Source organism: Mastigoproctus giganteus, chromosome 5, assembly GCF_048544385.1.
Source record: "Mastigoproctus giganteus isolate SK-2022 chromosome 5, ASM4854438v1, whole genome shotgun sequence".
Lineage (NCBI taxonomy): Eukaryota > Metazoa > Arthropoda > Arachnida > Uropygi > Thelyphonidae > Mastigoproctus > Mastigoproctus giganteus.
The window spans coordinates 216,353,965-216,378,564 of NC_143579.1; the positions used below are offsets into that span (position 1 = coordinate 216,353,965).

At 37.3% G+C, this 24,600-nt stretch overlaps 1 protein-coding gene across 1 annotated transcript in view; it reads left to right on the forward strand.

Moving 5' to 3' along the window:
• Window positions 1-24,150, forward strand: part of LOC150086105 (serine/threonine-protein phosphatase PP1-gamma catalytic subunit A) — an 89,330-nt gene extending 65,180 nt beyond the window's left edge. Inside the window, exons 5-7 of the mRNA XM_090374374.1 lie at window positions 5,368-5,591; window positions 6,605-6,739; window positions 22,698-24,150. Coding sequence (XP_090230500.1) covers window positions 5,368-5,591; window positions 6,605-6,739; window positions 22,698-22,805 — 467 coding nt within the window. The 3' untranslated portion in view covers window positions 22,806-24,150. The remainder of the gene's footprint in view (window positions 1-5,367; window positions 5,592-6,604; window positions 6,740-22,697) is intronic.
• The last annotated feature ends 450 nt before the right edge of the window (window positions 24,151-24,600 follow it).

A 24,600-nucleotide genomic window follows, 5' to 3' on the forward strand; every position in this document is an offset into this window, starting at 1 on the left:
ACATTCACACATGAGGAGTTATTCAGTTTTATTATATCAGTGAATTATTATTCACTTTGAAAATAATTCATTGTAGTGAATTTTTTGTCAGTACTTTAATTCGAACAAGGCTTGTAAAGCACTGAAAATAAGGTTGACTAGGACCTACACATTTTCATTACAATAAAAAAATTTTTAAAACTATTTGTTGTAAATGAAATTTTACTTTTTTAGATTTCCAAATATAAGAGCAATGAAGCTCAATCCTTTCTACTTAAGTACTATTTGTAAATTATAAAGATTTACTCACCTTTTTGATAGGAAAATTCTTCAGCCCGACGCTCACATCAAATTGGTCCAATTAATACATTATGCGAAAGGACTAAAGTTATAACAAAATATTATGCTTTAAAAACATTGTTAATATATACAGGTTTCTTAAAAACTAATCTTGTATTCAATTTCCATTATGCACTCACTGCCAAAAGGAAGAGTAAAGTGTAGCTGATGTACATCAACCCACCCAAAACTAAACCAACTAGCAATATTAGACTGGTAACTGAAGACAGTTTTCAAAATTACTTAAAATATTTTTGACTAAACTTCTTCATAAGGGACTAGGTTATTTTGGTTTGATCCATGCTCACAAGAAGTAAAGTGACACACTTAACAATATCCACACTCTTATATAATAAGATTCAATTAAAATTAGTGCTCCACGATGAGATTATTTTTGTTAACCAATGCAAATACAGTCAGTCTTGTATAACACGATAGTTGTGTTCCTAGAAACCCTTGTGCAATGCAAAATCATGCAATATAAATAACAGGCCCTATGGGAAAAATAGGGTTAGGTGCCGACCACCCAAGATTGAACACACATTTATAACCAAAACATTACCAAACACAATAAATAATCGTAATAAAATACTTACGTATTTTATTACTACTATTACGTAATAAAATATTGCTAATGCTTTTGCTTCTATCGTAAGCAAACTTGTTCTTTGTTTAATCTTCTATCCAAAAACAGATGTTCCATGTCTTCCAATTCTTTGTGTCTTGATCTAATGGATTTTGTTACACTTTGAGTTCTTGCTATGAAAGTTGTTTTTATTTTCTCTGCATTCTTTCTAATTCTTGACGTTGCTTCATTTAGGCCTGTAGCACGTGCAATATCACATGGTCTTCATTTCGCTCAAAGTGTTTCACAATTTCATATTTTTTCTCTATTGACAGAGGCGGACTGGCCATAAGCCTTACTGGGAAAACCCTGGTGGGCTGGAGACCAGAAGAGAATGGAGGCCGGTGTGATTTTGGCCATAAATGCTAGTATGAGGCCACTACAAATTTTCCTGGATAAGAATTTTTGACCCAGTCCACCTCTGTCTATCCATATTGCTTTTCTTTTTCCTCTCTGAATCTGTAGTGTCTTCACCAGGATGCTTCCTTTTCATACCTTTTTAAATATTTTACTCATTTTTAGGGAATAAAGCACAATTGCAAAATGAGGAGGCACACTTGATACACATAAACAAAGCTGCGTGCATGAAGCAACTGAATAAACACTGTAAAGGCAGAGACACACCGTTAACACCTCACTAGCTCACATTTTACTAAAGCACATTTATGGGGGTTACTACCATAAAACAAAAAACAATTTCCAGTTGCATTTCTGCTAGTGGAATCTGTTATAAACTGGTAGTAAACTCGATCTAATTGCATTTGTGATAATACAATAGCTAGAATTGTGTGGGGTTTTACGTTATTATGGCAAAATGTGTTTCCACTTCACCGATACAAAAAACATAAATACTTTTTCAGAATCTTCTCTTCATTCCTATCATGTTACATTCAGTTGGGGTGATTCCGCATTCAGCTGCCATTTCTTGTAAACACAAAGGCGAATTGTGCAGAAGCGAATTCGGTCGTGTTATATTCAATGTTATTCCCCTATTTATAAATCGTGTATGATCGAATTTGTGTAATGTAAACACTTGTTATACGAGGACTGACTGTAGTGCTATTTACATGTGCGTGTAAAGGTCCACGAGTCCGAAATAGTGTATGGTCTAGGTACATTTACAGAGGGTTTTACTTCATTTCGCGTGTTTCGGCTGTTAAGAGCTTTGTATATTCGTGTTGTGTATTAATTACTCTTGCCTCATCAAAAAGAAAAACATGGTTGTCATGGATGGCACGAAAGGAAAGTTCAGATGCTCCTGTCGTTTTTGCCCTCACAGATGCCTCGTGTTGTTGACTATGTTGTTCAATAATGTGTGGAGTTTACTTATGAGCTGTGCAACAATTTTGAATTCAGTGTTTTTAAAAATGTTAATAAATCGTTTATACCACTGTTGTACATAAGGAACTTTAATAAAGTATTTTTGTGTAATATTTGTTTGTTATTTGGTTTTTAGGAGCATTATCAACTAAGGCCATATTGCTCCGGAGATATGCGGTGCTCATTCCCTGACCTTTCCGCATCCTCCGTATTTGATGGTTTTTTGTGTAACGTTCTCACTAAGTGTTACTGATTCTGATTTTTGTTTCACCTATCGTTGAATACCCTCAAATCTTATAGTTCTACACAGGAATCTCATTAAGAGATTCCTGTGAAGAACTATATCTGTATGCATTATAAAATTGGTTGAAAATGATAATTCTTTTATAAGTAAAAGGATTGAAGTATTGAAGATGAGGAAAGCAACTACAATTGTTAGTATGGAACAAACCAACATAGTCTATAACATTGCATGTGGGGAATGTAACTCTTTTTACATTGGTTCTACCAAAAATTATCTTTTGATGCATGTTCAACAACACCAGGCATCTGTGAGGGCAAAAAGGACAGGAGCATCTGAACTTTCCTTTCATGCCATTCATGAGAGAGAATCATGTTTTTCTTTTCAATGAGGCAAGAGTAATTAATACACAACATGAATATACAAAGCTTTTATACGAATATACACTCAAAATGAAGTAAAACCCTCTGTAAATGTACCTAGACCATACACTATTTCAGACCCTCATGGACCTTTACGCGCACATGCAAATAGTACTATATACCTTGGTTAACAAAAATAATCTCATTGCGGAGCACTAATTTTAATTGAATCTTATTATATAAGAGTGTGGATATTGTTAAGTGTGTCACTTTACTTCTTGTGAGCACGGATCAAACCGAAATAACCTAGTCCCTTATAAAGAAGTTTTGTCAAAAATATTTTAAGTAATTTTGACAATTGTCTTCGGTTACCAGTCTAATATTGCTAGTTGGTTTAGTTTTTGGTGAGCTGATGTATATCAGCTACACTTTGCGCTTCCTTTTGGTAGTGAGTTGATAATGGAAATTGAATACAAGATTAGTTTTTAAGAAACCTATATATTTAAAACAATGTTTTTAAAGCATAATATTATGTTATAAATTTAGTCCTTTCACATAATTTGATGTGAGTGTCGGGCTGAAGAATTTTCCTATCAAAAGGTATGAGGAAATCTTTATAATTTACAAAAAAAATGAAATTTTACTGTACATTAAAGCTTTTGAATATTAATTTGTTCTTATTTGACTTTATTCAAACATAAGTGAGGCTTATTGCAAATTTATGTGGAAATATGTATTTTTAATCATTTAGAATTAATTAATTATGGTGAGCCACAGCACTTATCTTGACCACAAATAGATTTTTTTTTTTTATCCTTGTGAAATGCAAATGGAAAACAAAAACTTTATTTTGTGAGATAAATAACAGCCTACAAGAAAGCTGTTCTCAGCAGCCTTTACAATTTAATTCATTACTAAACCTGGTAATCATGGGGTCAGTGCTTGTTAGAGACTAAACATAGGAATTTTCTTATCATTGTTTAAATTATGGCACAAAGGGATTTAAGAAAAATTATTTGGTGAAAACTTTGTACTTACTCTGCTAAAGCCTTTTACAAGCATCTTTGAACACATGACTATCTTATGTCTGTTAAGGTGCCATAAAAATGTTACTTGGACTTATCATTCCATGCTGCTTGCACTGTCACTATAAGTAAATACAAAATTTGATCGAATATGTTGGTGAATGGGCAAAAAAAAATTAATTTTATTTAATGATAAATGTTTTCATAATTAATATTCTTCAATATAATCTCCTGCAACCACACACTTGTTCCTTTGTGTCTGCAACTGATCAGAACATTTTTGGAGGTTCTCTCTCTCTCTCTTTTTTTTTTTTTTTTTTTTTTTTTATGCTTTTAGGTGGTCCATTGTTTGATTGGATTCCTTGACTTGACTCAAATAGTTTCACCTTTATGGCCTGTTTTAATTGCTTTGCGCCTACCTTATTTGCCAAAACAGGCGAATAAACGACACCTTTCAGAATGAATTCCGATAACACTATTCCTCCATTGTCGTAAAATGCAATCAGTATGATCTTTACCTGTGATTTTCACTACTGTGTCTTTTTTCGTTTGGTGACCTTTGATCATTAAAGTGCTGTTGTTTTGCACTGGAAGTTTTGGATTTAGGTCTCTGGGTTATATACAATACTTGAGACTCATCAACAGTTAATTTTTGTTAAAAATGCAGGATCTGACGTAGCTTGCTTGAACAACTCAGATGAAACAGGCTCTGTGCTGCCTTTGATCTTAAGCAAGGATTTGTGGAACAAACTTGGTGCTCACTTGCTTTATGTCTAAATCCTCAGTCAAAATGACCTCAACTGAACCAAACGAAAGCAACGTCTCCTTAGGAGTTTCTAGAATGGACACTTGTTGATCCAGTTGAATGATGGTACAGACGTTTTTGATGTTTTGATTGTTTAGGGATGTTGATGGGCAACCACTTTCTTTTTCATCTTCAAGTGAAAAGTTCTTCCCATAAAACCTTTTTAAAACCACCTTACTTTTTTTTTTTTTTTTTTTGTCATGGCATCATCTCTAAACCATAATGAGCATTTTATGGGTTTCTGTGGCTGACTTTCCAATTTATAGCAAAATTTAATGTTCACGCATTGTTCAGATTTCATTGTTTTCAGTATACACAATAAATATGGAAAACACGTTTACTCAAAGCAGTTTTCTGCCTGACTGGCTTGCAAGAACAAGTTAAAATGTGGTGTATGTATGTTTAAAAGACATGAGCCCCACTGAATCTTTTAGCTACTCCATGCATTCAAAAATTAAGATTATTTTAGTAGATTTTTTCTAGATCAATAATAGATTTTTTCACGCAGCTCATCTTTTGTAGTTTATAGATTGCGTTAATGAATTGCTTAAAGGACATGCTTTCTTTGTATGCATGCACATGTGCTTATATTAAAATTTCTTGGGTTTTTTTTTTTTTTTTTTTTTTTTTTTAGGCATATTTTATATCTAGATGCTTTGGTTTTCTTGCAGGTCTTAGTCCAGATTTACAGTCCATGGAACAAATCCGAAGAATTATGAGACCAACTGATGTCCCTGATCAAGGCCTTCTTTGTGATCTTTTATGGTCAGATCCAGACAAAGATGTTATGGGCTGGGGTGAAAATGATCGTGGAGTTTCTTATACATTTGGAGCTGATGTGGTTGCAAAGTTCCTACATAAACATGATCTTGATCTTATATGCAGAGCACATCAGGCAAGTAAAAATTAAAGTGAAAATATTTTAAGTTAAAAATGGTAAACATTTTAATGTTAGCCATGCAATCCATTTCATATGGATTCATAGAATCCAAAAGAAATTACATAAAACATGAAAAAATCTGTTGCATTGAATACATTCTAAGAATTTAATTCAACAATTTATAAATATTATTGTCACATTATTGAATTAAATGAAATTCATGAAAACAGCTTTCATTTGTAACATATTTTTAATCACTTAATTTGCAATTTTCTATTTTTTGTGTTATTATTAAGGTATTGAGATTTTTTATTTATTTATTTTTTAATAATTGATCATTACAGTGCTGCAGAAGGATCATTAGGATCTGTTGAAAAATATGAATAGGGAGCAGAATGATATTACAGTTGCAGAAAGCTGCAATTTGGCTTGCCATGCCAGAGAAACCATTTCTGATCTGCAAGAGCATAACCACTCTGGATTCCTCACCTTGCTGTTGCATGCTTTTGAAGTTCTGCTCTCTTATTCATGTGACACACATTTGAACCTTGCTGGTATGTGTTCATTGATATACATTATTCTCTAAGGGACATTTTCTGGTTCATTTTTTGAAAAAAATGGCAAACTCATCTGAGAAGAAAACATTTTATTGTCTTAGATGAATGAGGAAATATAATGGCTACTTTTTGGCAGATGCATACTAATAGCTCCTTACAGGCAAATGCACTTAAACTTTGGGCCTTAGCCTTTTTTTTTTTTTTTTGCCTGTGACCCATGTTGTAATTGTAAGTTTTGCTTTCTTCCTGAACAAAAGTAATAGTTATGAACAAGCTTGCTTTTCTCTGAAAATATTTCCACTTGTAAGTACAAGAACAGTGAGCTTAAAATATGCTAATAGTTCCACATAACAAAATATACACTTTTTTTAAAAATATGAATACATATAACATGAAACAGTGTTGTTTTCATAGTTTAACTAAATATTATAGTGTTTTTGCAAGGAAATTTATAAATAATTATTTTGATAGGTTGTGGAAGATGGGTACGAGTTCTTTGCCAAACGTCAGTTAGTTACCTTGTTTTCTGCTCCTAATTACTGCGGTGAATTTGATAATGCTGGAGCTATGATGAGTGTTGATGAGACTCTCATGTGTTCTTTTCAAGTGAGTATGAAATCTGTTTATTGATTGAGATTGAGTCTGTAATTCACTTTTAAATTGAAATTCATAATCATTACAAATGTGTATTAGTTTCACTTACATGCCAGTACTGCTTAGTACATTTCAAAATGCTTGGGTGAATCTATAAGATATATAAGCATAATCTCTGGAGACTATACCTGAGCTGTAGGTACTTTTCAGAACTTTTTTGTCATATGTTACATATGACTCAGCATGAATTGTTGAGGAGGCTTCCATCCTGCAGTGGGTTGATAATGGCTGCACTTTACCTTTTTTTTTTTTTTACATATGACAAAAAAAGTAAACTATTGTACATCATCATGAAACACAAAATTAATGAGGGATGCAATATGCTGACCAAAAAAAAAAATAAAAAAATAGGATATTTGTTTGATCATTGTGTGAGGATTGTTGAATAAGTAATATGACTGTGAACAGTGTAAAGGAGAGAAATTGTGGCATAGTGAAACATGTATTGGCAGTATTGAGTTATCTCATGTTAGTCTCATCTGTCACTGGTATCATCAGTTGTAAGTAGATATCAGTGAAGTGAAAATGTATCGAGTTGTGCTTACACGAATATAAATGGAATTGATTGCAGAATGATACTGTGTGATCAGGTTTTGTGTTTGCTTGAGAAAAGCTGCTGCCAAAATGTTACATGTGATGCTTGTGTTTTCCATTGGCATAAACATTTTCTGAAGGCTAAGAATCTGTAGTAGTGGATAAACATCCAACAGGATAACCTTTGGCCTCCTGAAACATAGGTTTGTTGAATACAGTTGCTATTATTGTTCAGAAAGCATCACAGAGTTGTTTGAACTGCCTGTATGTTTACTACTATTGAACTTGTCAGTTTACTACTATTGAACTTGTCAGAACTTGTCAGCACATGTGATTATTAAATTCCAAACTCAAGTGAAATATTAAACCACTGCATCAAGAACATAAAGGCAGTTTTGAATAATTGTAATGCATTGTTTTACAACTTACACACGCGCACACACACACCCACCCACCCAACACCCCAATGAGCCAAATCATTATGACCAGCAAGTCGTTATGCAAATTGAAGCAACTGCAGGTGAACTACAGCGCGTGGGTGGGTTGGGACACTGTATAAAAAAAACACCTGATACTGAGCTCCGTTAATCGGTGTTACTCTTGTTCTTCAGATGGGAAAGGCAGTGGACTTAAACCAGTTTGGCAAAGGCTAAGTTGTAATGGCCAAACGACTGGGTCAGAACATATCCAAAACGGCATGGCTGGTGGGATGCTCACAGTCAGCTGTGGTTAGGACCTACCGAAAGTGGTCCGAGGAAGTGAAACCTACAAATCGTCAACGAGGCGCTGGATGACCACGGCTCATCAATGCTCGAGGTGAGCGAAGGCTCTCCCAGATGGTACGTGGCAACAGAAGGGTGACTGTGGTTAAACTCACAGGTAATTGGAATGCTGGTGATGGGAGTAATGTGTCACAACACACAGTACATCGAACCCTGCTAAAAATGGGGCTGCGTAGCCGCAGGCCCCTCTGAGTGCCCATGCTAACCATGGTTTACTGCCGACAGCACATACAGTGGTCACGCAAGCATCGAAACTGGACCTTGAGTGATTGGAAGAAGGTGTTTGGTGTGATGAATCACGTTTCCTGTTGCACCATGTGGATGGCTATGTACGTGTGCATCGTTTACCTGGGGGAAGTGATGGTACCTGATGCACCATGGGACGAAAACAAGCTGGTGGCAGTGGTGTTATGCTTTGGGCAATGTTCTGCTTGGGTATCCTGGGTCCAGTCATCCATGTGCCGGACACTCTGAGGTCTGCCACCTACCTAAACATCATGAAAACATCAAAAAAATTGTGTTTGGGTCAAGACGTGTGAAAAGTTTGCTCTGCTGAAAAGTTTTTACATTTCAGGAAATATTGGGATTTAATGCAGAAGAAAGATGTTAGATGAAAATCTGGACAATCAGATGAAATTTTAGGACTCTAGAGTCATTAATTTTAGAATTTTGAGTGATTTTGTAAATCACCATGTAAACCTATGCGATTCTTATATACAGTGCTATTGTAACGGTATGCTTGCGTATACTTCAACATGAATATTATTGATGGGTTTAGTTTTGCTGAAAGTGAACCTCTAGTATGTTAAAATAGCTTATTTATTGGCTTAATATAACTTCTAACCATTGTATACCTAAAACTGTTCTAATACCTCAAATATACTACAAAATGTATTTTTACGCATTCCCGATCCGACGCTTGAGGTAACAATAGTGATACCATATTGGCTGCCATCTTGGATCAGAAACGAGTAAAGGACAAAATCTAATGCAGATAAAATTAATTCTGATATTGATACATGCTCCAAGTAACAACTGTTAACCCCTACAATATATATATTTATCATTATTTATTTTTTTATAAAATTTTTAACCTTCTTAGTTTGATTTTGGCAATGAAATATATTTATACTCCCAGTACATGTGGTCATAACCATCGCCATGAGGCCATCGTAAATTTAAGGCAGGAAAATTAACCAAAAATTGGCAAATTTTTTAGGAGGTTAGATGAATCGAATAGTGGGCCCCCTGATACCTCATTTTAAAGTAAAAGGATTCCTCTATTAAAGGAAACCTTTCCTAAAAGGCTATTTTCAATATAAGAGAAAATATTAATATAAAAACATGGCCCTAGTTCAATCACATGAAATGGCATATAATACAAAAATGTTATGTTCCAAATGCAGTAGGAATTATAGAATACTTGCAATACTCATGTGTTAATATACACAAATAGTGCATTACTCTTCTAGATAAATTTTTAATTATGACTCCCGCTATATATGATTTTATCGTAGCCTTTAGAATTGTGGCTTGTTATAGTATGGCAGCTTAAACTGCCCAGTGGTTTGCAGTTCTAGGGGGTGGGGGGAACTGAGATTGGATACTTCCATGTCTCACAAAAAAAAAAAAAAAAAAAACCCTGATGGCTTCCACTTTTGGGTGGTTGCGGGATTCTTCCCCCCTTCTAGCGCTGCGGACTGCCTCCTCTTTTGAACTTCAATTATTGAACTAAATTGTACTGTAGTTTAGCATTATAGCATCATTATAAACATAACTGATCTTGAACCTCATGACACACACACAGTGAGCAGAAAGGTGAGTGTTAAACTTAACTAGAAACTGTGACAATACAAAACCAAACAACTGACACGAGACTTATTGACTATACAACTAAACAACTCACCAGTAATATGATGCAACATACGCCTCGGAAGAAGAGGACAACCAGCACAGCAGAAACCCCCTGCAAGGCAGCAAATGGAAACAACAAGGAACAATAATAGAAGCAATTGTGACCAGGGACCAGAAGTGGTCTACACCCCAGACATGAATCTGGCAAAAGTCCTTGAGGTCTACACAACCCAAGAGGCTATACAGGGAGCACTGGCGGAAATACAAGATTCCTCTGCGAAACTTACAGACCTCATGTCAGAACAGGTACTCCATGAGCAGAACTCTGAAGAAGATCCCAACAAACAAGAGACAATCTGACCCAAGAAGATGACCAAACAGAACTAGATTCATCGATTATAGACACTATACAATCTTTGAGAGTCACTTGGCTGGAAAGCCTCAATGGGCACACTTATCACTGAGAAAACATTCAACGAAGCACAAAGGACGTGGGCTCAGTTGGAGAAACTGATATATGAAGCGACTCTGGACAGAGAAAAAATCAAAAAAAGCCTAGTTGAAAAGAAAAACATAAGGAAACTGTAAAGAGCCATAAAAAGAAAGGGAGAAAACAAACTCACTCCACACCATCCACCCTATAACACCTAACTGGAACAGGGGCCCATTCTGATTTGGATGCAACATGCGCAGAAACACAATCCCAACGGAAGGAAAAAGATGCATTTATCTCACAACCTGACCCAGAGTGGAAAAGGGATGATATTGAAACAAGAACCAACAGATGGACAGAAAAAAATCCCAAGAATATTACTAAGTAGATGTGATGACCCAACAACTGAACCTGAAGAGGAAAATTCCAGAACCAAAAAAAGACCTGCAAACAAGAGAAACTGGGCAGGAAACTACAGACACACAAGATGCCATACTCCTAGATACTGTCAACATAAATGAAGCTGCAGACTGAAACAAAATTCACAATGCAACCAAAAACATAAAAATAGCACTGTGTAAATGTCTCACAACAAATGAACATATCCCAAATGGTACTGCAAGCTGTGTTCTCTCACTATGGGCTGAGCAGGAGACCCTCAACACAGCTCTTCTGCTGGACAGTGAGAGATGGAAAGCACGGGCCACTGAACTGCAAGCAAGAACAGATATCATGACACAGCTTCTAAACAAGCTGCCCAACACACTGGAAGCCAAGGAAAAAGAGAACCCCCCCCCCCGGAGTTTCCACAGGGGATGGAAGCACACCACTGGCTGAAGTTAAACCAAAAAGATGGAAACAGCCGAACTCAGACATCTTATGCCCAAATAACTGATGTATACAAGTCCAAAAGAAACACAATGCTGCAAAGACTTAACATTAACCCGCCAAGACAAAGCAAACAGCATGTCATCATCATCAAAGCCATGGAAGGAAGAAATGCAACAAGTGAGGAGATAAAAGAAGTTAAGACTAAATTAGCCTCAGTACTAAGCGATGTGAAAATCACACCCATCAGAAAAATAAGAGCGAATGGGGTGATCATAGAGATGCCTACCAAGGAAGAGTTAGACAAGATCAAAGGATGTCTGGGGCTGCACCAGGCAGGGCTACAAGCAGAGGTCCCTAAAAAACTTGGCCCCACAGTGGCCATCTATGACATTCATAAAGATATAAAATATGAGCAAAAATATGAGCAAATAATAAGTGATCTGTACTATAAAAGCCTAAAGGATCATGGATACACAGAGGAGGAAGTCAGGCTGCAAATTAAACCTTGCTTTTCTACTAGGCCCAAGGAAAATCAAACAAATGTAAACTGGAAGTAACAGGGGAAATAAGAAGAAAGCTACTCACAAACGCCAAGAGGTTGGCTGGACAGCCCATGCGGTTAAAGACTACACTGTGGTCCCATGTTGCTTTAACTGCCTGGGATATGGTCATCAGGTAGCACAGTGTACTCAAGAATCCACACATGTGGCCACTGCGTGCAGGAGGGACATGGCACCCAGGATTGTCTCAATAAAGATAAATCACCAAACTGTTCCAGCTGCACTAAAAGGAAAGGAAATAATAACCATCACTTTAAAGATCCCAAATGCCCAGAATATACCAAAGCAGTTGAATTCATCAGATCAAAAACAGATTATGAATAACACACCAATTAATAAAAATAACACGAGAAGAGGAAACTAAAGCAATCTCAAAAACCTAAAAATTCTTCAACTAAACTGCCAGTGGTCAATAGCTGTCATCAATGATCTAACAAAAACCATCATAGAGCAAACCATAAACATTGCAGCAATTCAAGAGCCATACTCACACAAGAGCCTGGTCAAGGGGATACCCCTGTCATATCATCTAATCCATTCAAACCTAATAACAGTGGGACATGGCGGCAATGCCAGAAGATGGACCTGGGCTGCCATTGTCATAGCAGATCCCACCATCACAGTAACCAAGGTCACCTCACTGTGCACGACACATGCTGCTTGTGCCTGCCTGGAGGGCAGTTTTGGCCAGCTCTTTGTCATATCCCTCTACTGCCAGTGCTCACAATCAGCTGATCCAATACAGCCATATGCTGACTACTTGGAAGTAGCACTCAACAAGCTCAGAAACAAAAGCGTGCTTATCCTGGCTGATGTCAATGCTAACTCGACCCTTTGGAACAGTCTGCAAACAGATGAAAAAGGACAGATCATAGAAGAAATCATTCTCGCGTACAGACTGCAGGTACTCAATATGCAAGGACATCCCCCAACCTGTCACACCGCTTGGTACCTCATACAATGCTCCAAAACCATCAATGTGATCCTGGACACGATCACCTATCAAGACCTGGAACATGAAGAGACATCATACCAAAAAGAAATGAGATGACAAAACAGAGCATATCAAGGACCCCCCAGAGGAACTGCCATTCATCTTGGAGGAGATAGGCCAAGCCATAGCCACTATGAGGAATGGGAAATGCCCGGGGCATGATGCCTTGGAGAAGGAGGTCCTGAAGAGGTCATGGAAAGTGGCACCCTATGCCATACAAAGTGCCCTCAACTCCTGTCTCCTTTCTGGCACCTTTGCCAGGACCTGGAAGCTGGCAAACCTCAAAATCATCCTGAAAAGTCCCGAAAAACCTCAGCAGGATCCTACTTCATACTGTCCGACTGCTCTCCTCCCAGTCATGGGAAGAGTTCTGGAAAAGTCATTGCAGCCAGACTGATTCACACCTACAAAACAAAAGGCCTATACTCATTAAAGCAGTATGGATTCACCCTCGGGCGCAGCATAGAAGACGTAATCTCAGAATTGATTGCCACAAGAGATAACTCTAACAGCAAGTACCTCCTAGCCATCTTCGTGGACTTTGCGGGGGCCTTTGACACACTCTGGTGGCAGAGCACCCTTGCAAGGTTCAGGGAAGACCTTTCTGATGTCCCTCAAGCAAATAACCAGAAGAGAATGGGTCCTAAAAGCCCACACGCTAAGATTATATTATAACTGTTTTCCTTTCTATTCTTACTTACGGAGCTGGTGCGTGGAGATATAGAGCAAACAAGATGATAATAACCAAACATCTGGAACAAGCACAAAGATTGGCGCTCTTAACCATGTCAACAATGGCGAACAACTTCAGCAATGGCATTCTTCTTCTTCTTCTTTGGTCCTTAGCTGGCAGCTGGGGGAGGCGGTTGGCCACGCAACCAGTATGCTGCTGTAGGTGCCGCAGGGTTTCGGACTTGCTCTGTGATGTTCTTCCATACCTTACGATCCACGGCTTCAGTCCTGGCCTGGTTAAGGTCGAGACGTCGGCTCTTCAAGTCATCTTCCACTTGCTTGGCCCACGTTTTCCTAGGCGCGGTCCGTTGGATGCTCCATTGGGTGGGTCGTTGTCTCCAAAGGAGTGTGGATGGTATTCTGTTCGTGCCCATTCTACATACGTGGCCAAACCATCTGAGCCTTCGCTTCTGGATTTGGTCGGCAATGGTTGGTTGCTGTTGGCATCTGGCGCGGATGGTATCATTAGCGATGCGGTCGCGAAGAGAGATGCCCAAGATCTGCCGCAGGCATCGCATTTGGAATACCTCAAGTTTGTTCAAATCTAACTTGAGACAAATCCATGTTTCCGATCCGTAAAGAAGAATGGGCAGGATCAAAGTCCGGAAGAGTCGGATTTTAGTCTTTGTGGAAATGTTGGTCCTCTTCCACAGACACCATTTGAGCGAGGCGAACGCAGTGGCCGCCTGTCCAATTCTGCTGTGGATTTCCATGGTGGATGCAACTTTCTTCTCCTGGACCAGCGACCCAAGGTATTTAAAGTCCTGCACTTGCTCGATCTGGACGCCTTCGAGATAGATGGTGGCTTGCGACCCATCTGTTGTCAGGGCCTTTGTCTTACCAGCATTGATCTTCAAACCGTATGGCCGGGCAATGCAGGCAATGTCGTAGAGGATGTCCGTGGCTTCAGCGTCGTTACCGGCAAGGATAGCACTATCATCAGCAAACATCAGGTCAGTCACATAGTGATCCTTGTCATATTGTATGCCCTGTCTGTTTCTGAATGCTTGCCTCATAATGGCGTCAACCACGATGTTGAAAAGCAACGGGGAGGCTACATCCCCTTGGCGGACTCCAGTTTGGATGGTAAATTCCTCTGATAAATCGTTCTGGATGCGCACCTGGCTGGTTAAACCGTTGTATGCAGTTTGGAGGAGTGTGATGACTTTTCGAGGTACATGTTCAAGCAATGGCATTACAAGCTCTACTAGGGAAAATGCCAGCAAATCTAGAAGTACAATTCAGATACCTGAAGTACAGAATAAACAAAGAAATACCCACGACTATTGATAACATCAGTGTTGACCTGCAGGCTGAAAAGAAAATGGAAATAGCAAGAATAAGGAGTGTGATGAGGGAGAAATGGCAAAGCACCTGGATAACCACAGAAAAGGGAGCATCAAGAAGGAAAAATTATGGCTAGCGCCAGGCCTATATGTCTCCTTCCTAATGACAAGCCATGTCAGTATAAACACCAATTTATACCAACTGGGCCTAACAGAGACACCACAATGTCACTGTGGCGAGCCTGAAACTGCTGACCATATACTCAACGATTGTCATTGTTACCAGGAGCTTTCCCCCTTGGTAGACTCCACACCACCAATTGACAAGGCAAAGCTCACAAAAAGCGAGAACAATTTCACTGCATTCAACACCTTCGTGACTAAGGCCTTTAAGAGAAGAAAGTCCATTAGGAGAGAGGATAACCGGATTTGACAAATAACTACCAACCTTGAACTTGACTGAAGACAAACTTTCCTCTCTCGCTCGCTCTCTCTCTCTCCCCCCCCACCCTGAGAGTGATATTTTATCCTTACTAAAACTCTCATCACTTCTTCTTAGGGCGGTCCTACTCTTGGATTTACCTCCTTTCTATCACTCTTCCTTACTTCCCCCTAAATTGAGTGCGTGCCCCTGAATCTCTTAGGGACACTCAGCCAGATGATAGTAGAACCCAGCGCGCCTTCTCGTGGGAGGAGTGGGGGGAGGACACCTCATGTCTCTGTTCCCACTTGCTAAGTTGCCGGTTAGAAAGAAGTCTTATAAACAAGAAGACATGAAGCGGCTAATGGGGGAAACTCTGGGCTCTGCTCAGGCAACCCAAACACACACACACACCTCTAAACATCATTGCTGACCAGGTACATCCTTTCATGGCAACTGTCCTCCCTTCTGGCATTGCCGTCTTTCAGCAGTATAATGCACCATGCCACACCTCCTGGATTGTTCAAAACTGGTTTGCGGTAAATGAGGAAGACTTCCAGGTATTGCCCTTGCCTCCAAATTCCCCAGACATCAATCCCACGAGCATCTATGGTTTGTGTTGGAATAGCAATTACCTTCACAACAAGTTGCCATGTATATTGCACTACCTGAAATAAGTAACGCTTCACTAAAAGAGAAAACTATTGTTACTTATTATCAGTGGGCACCACCACCCAGATGGCACTGTTTCAAGGCTTGAAACATTATGGTATTTCCAATATTATATATATATATATATTTCTTTACGACATAATTACCACTGAAGTGTAGGTGTGTTTCCGTATGATTCCACTATGAAACAACGACAGCCATCAGTGGTTAGCTCCTGGGTTTTGTTACAACTTAAACATCTTGTTATAACATTTCACTGGACTTGACTATGCAGGCATTTTGTGCACAAAACAGCTTAGATATAATCACCCCCCCCCCCTTGGCAAGATAAAAAAGACTTTAGAATTGCATCTGGTGTGTCCTTGGCAAGATAAAAAAGACTTTAGAATTGCATCTGGTGTGTTTTTCTTAAAATCTAGAAGGGCATCCTCTCTACATTTCAGATATTGGCACTTTGAAACTTTTAATCCTTTCCAGAATTGAAAGATTGTGGACTGCGAGTTTCCATTGACTGAGATATGCATACATACAAAGGGTACTAGGAAAGTTTTGCAATACAGCTTTGTTTATTTAATTTTTTCAAAGTAATTTCCTCTACATTCAATACACCTCTCCATCCTCCGAAACCAATCTTTAAACCAGTTCTGCCAAGTTTCACTAGGGAGTAAAGCACACTCGTTGTCTCAAGACCGTAGAAGGTCCTCATCACTGGAAAACCGCCTCCCTTTTAGCTTCATTTTCACATGCGGGAACAGTGCAAAGTCGCAGGGAGCAAGGTCTGGACTGTAGGGAGGGTGCTTGAGAAGTTTCAGTCCTGTCGTGGTCAAATATTCGGTGCAGGCTTTGGCGCGGTGAGCTGCAGCATTATCGTGATGGAGGTGTCCATTCGTGACTTTGGCCGCAGGTTCTTCATAGATCCAATGACTTTAGGCAGGCATTGTTCAGTATACCACTTAGCTGTGACTGTCTTCTGCGTGTCCAAAACGACAGGTTCCACAATTCCACTCGATTTGAAAAATACAGCTATCATTTTCTTCTTTACAGATCGGGATTTTCTGACAATTACGGGTGTGTCGTCATCATCAAAGACCCAAACTTTGTTTTGAGCCTTGGTCGGCAGATCGCAATAGTACAGCCAAGTCTCGTCACCTGTCACGATGTTGTTCACATACCGAGATTGTCCCTTATCAAACTTTTTTAACATCTCCCGGCACCAAGTCACACGTCGTGTCATCTGCTCTTCAGTCAGTTGATGCGGCACCCAGAGAGAACAAAGTTTCTTCACGTGCAAATGACCTTGCAGAATGGAACGAATTGCTGGTGCATTTAGGCCCAAAGTATCCTCTATCTGTTGGTAGGTCACTCGCCTGTTTTCGTCAAGCATTTTCCTCGCAGCAGTAACGTTTTCCTCCGTAACTGACATTCCTGGCCTTCCCGGCCTCTCAGAATCCTCCAGAGGGAAATTTCTCCTTTGGAATTCTCTATACCACCTGAATATCGTTGTACGATGTGGACAATCATCATCTAGTGCAAGAGTCATTTCTTCTAAGCACTGGTCTATGGTTAAACCACGCACGAAATTATACCGCAAAACTGTCCTTATCTCATTTCGTGACCACGATGCCATCGCAAGCACTTTACACTCTCACTACTAATGAATAACTGAGCCCATCGACTTGGCGCGGCGGCTACTATGCACGTATGAACATGTCTCAACATGCAGCAACAAGCAGCTTCCTGTGATTCATTGTTGCGTCATATTGCAAAACTTTCCTAGTACCCTTTGTAATTTGAATCATGTATACACTTATTCCACTGCTGGAATCATGATTGAACCATGCTACCCAAACCATTCTTTTACAACACCTTTAATTTTGTATCATAGGAATTCTCATTTCAAAGAATGTATCATAATTGTTAGCACACTTATTCATCTTGCCAAACTGAATCTCAAGAGAGCGACTCTTTGCTGGTTACATAATTCAGAAATCCTAATTTTTTTATTTTATTTATTTTTTTCACATGGAACTTGGTTCAGGTTGCTGAGTTGTGTCATTACACATGCTGTTCTACCTACCCAACATAAATGTCAGCTGAACCAGTTGTTTTCTGATTACAGTAAATTGTAAAAAATTGGTATAATAAAATGTACTGTAAAAAGAGACATTATAACTGCCTTGTATTTCTATGAATGATCTAGAAATAGGATGATTATGAAATCTTCTTCCACTTAAAGTCTGTCAAACCATAGTCCCCAATGGATTGGTTCCTTGCATTGTTATCAGTACAGTCAGGAGTTTTTTTTTTTTTGTAAGACAAAAAAAAATTACTGTAAAGTTTAAAAAAAAAAATTACCAGTAGGTAACTGCAAGTAGCGTGGGTGTTATCTTGTTACACACATAGCCACCATTGTCTGTGTTAGCCAACAGCTTCATTGAACACACTTTTCTTACAAAAATAAGAATAGTGTTGTTACAGTGCAAAGAAATGTGAAATTACCTTGTTCATAAAAGACTGCCTTCATTATTGTTAAGTATTATGAAGGAGATACTTCACTCCAAAGAGTAGTTGTCCATCACCTCCATAGCATGTGTACAAAATCAGCAAGTTGATATCAAAGCATTGGCAACATTCAGCACCAACCATATCTCTCACATTATAATTCTCTAGAGTATTCATAAAATAAGTAAGGAGTATATGCATCAAGTTCTGTATCAGTTAAGCATTTCCCAAGTTTGATCTCCAGGATTATCAGTTGTAGTCATGCACAGTGAGTGATTGATAAAGTTACTCAAAATTGAAATTTGTTATTTAAAATTGAAAATCATACAAGCATTGAAGAACCATCTCACTTAATTAGTATATTCATGTGGTTGAACTGATTAAAAAGCAACTTAATGAAAGAGAATGTTTAGAAACATACACTGTTAGTGGAGACCATTATCTGAGATGAATAGTCAAACTAATAGAAAAAAACTTATCTGCAAATCCTTCCCCCTCCCCCCCAAAAAAACTTCCTCAGTAATTTCACAAATAGCTATTATATATATTAACTCAGTTCCAATCTTAGTGGTGTCCATTTCTATCAACAATCTACCAAGCCCCACTTGCTTTTTCTTACAGTCTCAGTTATCGGTTGTCTCAACTGGTAATTGAGACTGTCAGAAAAGTAAGTAATCTCAGATGCCCTAACTGTTCACTCTGATTCCTTTTGCTTCAAAGATGACACCTGTGTATATCCACTCTGATATTCCTTGTCAGAGACTTTCTAATTTGGAATCTCCTCTGGCTTAAAATCTCTCTGTCATTACCTGACAATGAGAATTTTTCTTGGTGATTTTAATGCTTGCAACTCCAGTTGCCTTTGGTTTTTTATTTACATGGACCACTGGCCAAAATGACTTCACACAGCTTGTTCATTTACCTAGCAGAATACTAGATAACCCTAACGAACACTCAACTGCTTCAGTCTCTTGTCAGTAACCTTTGAAAGCACATGGTCAACATCAGTAGTTCCTCAGGCCTTTCAGAGCACAACTTGATGTTCTCTTAGTATCAGTATAGGCATATAATGCAAGGAAGCCAGCTTATACATCAACCAAAAAAAGGATAAAAAAATAAAGTTAAAAAAAAAAAGAAACTAAAACACTTCCCACATCACCTGCCCAGCCCATCTAATAATTTGTCTGCTTCCCACTTCTACATTACCCGATGGAAGTTTTTCCCAGCAGTCAACCCTTCTTTGGCAGAAAATCAAATTTCTGCACATCTGTCCTGCAGACATACTACTTGAAATTTTGATGAGAGAAGGAAAACGAGGACAACGAAGGTATTAAACTTTCTAAAAGTGAAATGTTGGCATTTGGTGAAAATGAAGTTAGAAAATTGTCAATTAGGTTACAGTTAAATGCAATTCGGGGGTACCTAATTGAAAAGATGGTTTCAGAACAATTGAAGAATTCGATGGACGCTCTTGAGTATGATAAATTTCATCGAGTGAATGTGAACGAGGATTTTCACAAAGGAATCTGATTGTCAGCCCAACCAGAGCTTCGTTGATGACAAAAACAGTTTCTTAAAATTGTAGGCCCACTGCTGACCCGCTTCAATCCAGCAAAATATGTCGATTCGTGGCTGCTTCGGAAACGTCATTCAGCAACCGACACACAAAGAGGAAGAAAAGAAGTCGGTATAGGGTGTTGGATGAAAAGTTAATAAAAATTTGGAATTTTCTACAAAAACTTTATTATAAAATTATTTTTACTTATATTATTTATTTTTACTGATTATTTTTAGGGGCCATAGTCTAATGAAGGACCCTTAAAATGTCACTCGGTTGTCTGCCTGCTCGTCCATCTATCACAGCATTGTATCTCTGGAACCACTCAATCTATTGACTAGAAATTTTGCATGGGCTTGCACATGAAATGGGCCAACATAACGCCATATTGATCATTGGTGACAAAAATTTGTCTGAGAAGTGGAGGGGAGTTAAAATATGTGGCGATAAAAATGTTGTTGACAACCTATAGCTACACTGTTGGAAAGAGCTAGAGTATGTTTAAAATATAATTTTAAAATATTTTTAAAATTAAAAATGGTGGCGCCAGACAGGAAAATGTGACTAATTTTCGTGTCCCCCACCCTCTTTTTCTGTCACTAACGGAGCTAAAAATTTAAATCGATGCTTATCAAAGGAAAGCTATTCCGATTGAAATATCATTTACTTTTTGTGTTAAAATCAAAAAACTAATTTTTTATTGCACTTCGATTCTTTGTACTAAGTAACTCTCCTTTTGGTGACAAAAAGGTTGTTAAATATTTAGTTAATAATTCTATAAAGGTTATTTATAAATTTTGCGACCAAAAGTATTTTTAACAATTTTCAAAGCTTGAGTTGTCCCGGCAAGGTGATACTCAGAGAGCCAGTGTTGAGGTGGTGGTTGTGGAGAGGCGCCTGCGCGGAGTCCTGCATGGCTCTCGCCTGCCAGTCGCTTCTCCCCCGAGCCTTTAATCGCTTCTCCAGGAAGAAGTCAGAGTAGCTTCTCCCTCCCTTGTCATTGACAGCAACTGTGAAAAGACTCAAATAGACAACATTTTCGTTAGTTCCTCAGTTTTAGGCCAAGCCGAGGTACTAGAAACTTTTTTTCAGTTACCATAAAGCTCTATTTGAGATACTACACTAACGACCATTCGTGTCATTCTGAGTGCCTGGCATCTGTAGTTGACCGATTTATTTACTCATTTTATTCACATTTTACTTATTTTTATATATGTACTTGAATAATTAATTTATACTTAATAAACTATGTTAATATACTAAATTTGTTGGTCTTATTCGAAAAACATTACTACGAAAGTAACAATATCAGGAAAAAAAATTTGTAGAGTACTTTTCATATCCTTTTAATTTTCAATTTTTCCTGATAGCAAAGAATGAGTACCTGCACCTATTTTCTCTCTTTATGTGTATATATATATATGTGTGTGTGTGTGTATCCAATATTTTAAAAAAAATTTTAAAAATAAAACAAGTGGTATGGCAAAAACTGTAGAGCGAAAATTAACATAAAAATAACCCAAAATAAAATGAATGAACAGGAAAGGAAAAATAAAGGTAAGACATAAACAGTAGCCAAAAAAACCCTATATAATTTAGCACTTTAAATCCATTTTTCGCTGCATAAGGACCACTGCCGTGCAAGTCCTCTGCATTGGTGGATCGATCGGAGGAGGAATGGGTGGTTTGGTTCTTCGATCTTTTTGCCTTTGCAACGATTTGTATAGTGATTGAAAATGACCATTATTGGCCTCGTGGTCCTCTGTCAATATGGAGCATAATGGTCAGTCTATTATTTTGATTTTATTTTGATTTTGTTATCTTTTAGTAGTTCCATTAACCCCTTTTTGGTGATATTTCACGTCTTTTGGAACTGATACCTTTCTGGGGGGATACCGCTAAATTATGTAATTGGCATTATTTTAAATTTTATATCGGTTTTATTAATTGGATTTAAAGTGCTAAATTATATAGGGGTTTTTTGGCTACTGTTTATGTTTTACTTTTATTTTTCCTTTCCCGTTCGTTCATTTTATTTTGGGTTATTTTTATGTTAATTTTTGCTCTACAGTTTTTGCCATACTACTGGTTTATGTTTTATTTTATTTTAAAATATTGGATATATCTTGGCTTCATTGGAGGATGTGCATGTTGCTGCCTCTAATGAAAGCTCAATATTTATTTATTTTATTATATTTTAACTTTTGTCATTATTCAAATATATATATATATATATAGACACACACACACACACACACACAAAGAGAGAGAGAGAGAATAGAAAATGTAGAATAATAGATAAAAAAAAAAAAAGGTAAACATGCTAGTTAATACTGAAAGAAAGGTGTTGCGCTAAGTTATAAACAAAACAGAAACCTAAAAAAAAATAATAGTAATAATAAAATATCAAATATTATTAAAATTATTATAGCTAATTATCATATAAGAATACATTGAATGATATGTTATCAAGGGCTAGTGCCATTCAGTACATCCAAATTGAAGATATTCAGGGTTACAACCTGCATATATATATATATATATCTCACACACACACACACACACACACACACACTGAGCCAAAAATGCAGGTTGCAACCCTGAATATCTTCCAGTCCCTCTGAAGGTGGCAGTTCATGTTTTTCTGTTAATGCTTGTCTAGTTTCTATATTTCTCTTAATGCAATGTAGATTAACACAAGAATGCATTAAAATAAATCTGTGCCAAATGTGTTTATTTTATTTTTGACAGATACTGAAACCAGCAGATAAGAAGAAATTTCCATATGGAAGCATGAACTCAAATAGACCAGTTACTCCGCCACGTGGACAAGTGAATAAGAAAAATAGCAAAAAATAGCAAAAATGCAGACCTCCTTAACTTCATCTTCCCAGTTATAAAAAGACTGTCACTACAAATGTTGTTGTAGCTTCTGAAGTTGGATCATTGTCCAGTAGCCTACTTCCTTATTTTAAAGGGTCGTAGGGCTCTGAAACCTGCACAGATCAATCTACAGTTACTTTGTTAAATGTATCCATTTTTTTTTTTTTTTTTGCACGTACTGTTCAGTTGAATGTTTACATCTGCATCTTTAGTTTTTCTTTTATGTATATAACCTGGTAAGGTAATCTTTTATAGTGACTTGTACAGTATTTCCCAGATTGGAGTTTACACCTTGATTTACCAAGCTGGGAAAGCTTAGAGTAACATTGCAGCCTTCATAATGGACATATTGAATTAGAGGGTGACAACAAATGGTTAAAAGAAAAATGACCACATTTTTAATGTAAAGTCATCGTAAATTTTTCACTGTATAAATAGCACTCATCAGCAGCAGAACTGAAGGTTGTTAATATATAACATTTTTAAATTTCATGTAGAAGGAAATAAGTTAGCAACATTTGGAAGTATAGTTACAGTTAAGTATAAATGAATAATGCCACATCTTGAAACAGAAGGCATCAGCTTAGATGTATTTATTATATGGTTATTTCAGGAATAACTTGCATAATATAGGATACATGAATATAGTTTGGAAAAATAGACATGCAAGATTAAAAGAGTGCTCATTTTTGCTTAACAAACAGTAGAGTGTACATAAATGTATACGAGTACAACTGTATTGTGCTTATTGTACTAGCATAAAATATTTATGTACATCTTATATGTCCTTAGCACAAGAGGGAGTTTGTGGTTGCTGCTCTGCTGTTCTGTTTGTAGTACAAAATGAATTTTGAATACTGCTACACTGTACAGAGAAAATAAAACATGCTCTCTATAATGTTTTTATTGGGGGATGATGGAAACATTGACTATTGTAGATTATCCCCTCCTTTTACTACTTGTATTATATGACTGCCTTCTCAAGTTAGATGTGTGCATGTTTGTGTATGTGTGTATATGATGGTGTAAGACAGCATGAAAAATAGGAAATTTCTATGTAAACAAGTCTTCCTTTAAAAATGGCTAAAAGTGCTGTACATAACATAAAATTTTAAATAATAATATTACCCAAGCCCAGTGATTAATGGATTTTTTTCTGAGATGCTAGGTTTTAAATTAATGCTGAGAAATTTATTTTCTTAGCATCTTGGAGATGCACAGCAATCACTATCTTTGGTTAAGGTCTATATTTGCTGCAGAGTTTTAATTTCTATCAGAAGAGACTGTATTCTGTAATATTTTGTGGCATGTATAATTAAAACATCTGATCATTTCCAGTGTAGTTTTTTTGTAATTCTTTAAAATCAGGTAAAAATTACATTTTCTGTTTTTTACTGGATGTTGCACAAAAATGTGGCCAAATTTGAAGGTTCATGAAATAAATTTTATTGCAAAGCCACCAGAAATAAGTGACATAAACTGATTTTTTGTATTTTAACTATAACACTTAATGCATACTGATTCATATGGACTTAAATATGTGTGTGCAGGAGGCCAACGGAAAACATGATAAGTTTCATGTGAAATTAGCAGTAACCTGTTTTATGACATTTCAGATCACGAACAATCCTTTCATTCATTAGGTTTTCATAGTATAAAAACCTTATGGGAATCCTGTTATCTCGAAACTTTATACTGACAACTTGTGTATTCGAGACCTGCTAATATTCGTAAAATCAGACAAATGCTAACTTATTGTGATTTTCTTTTG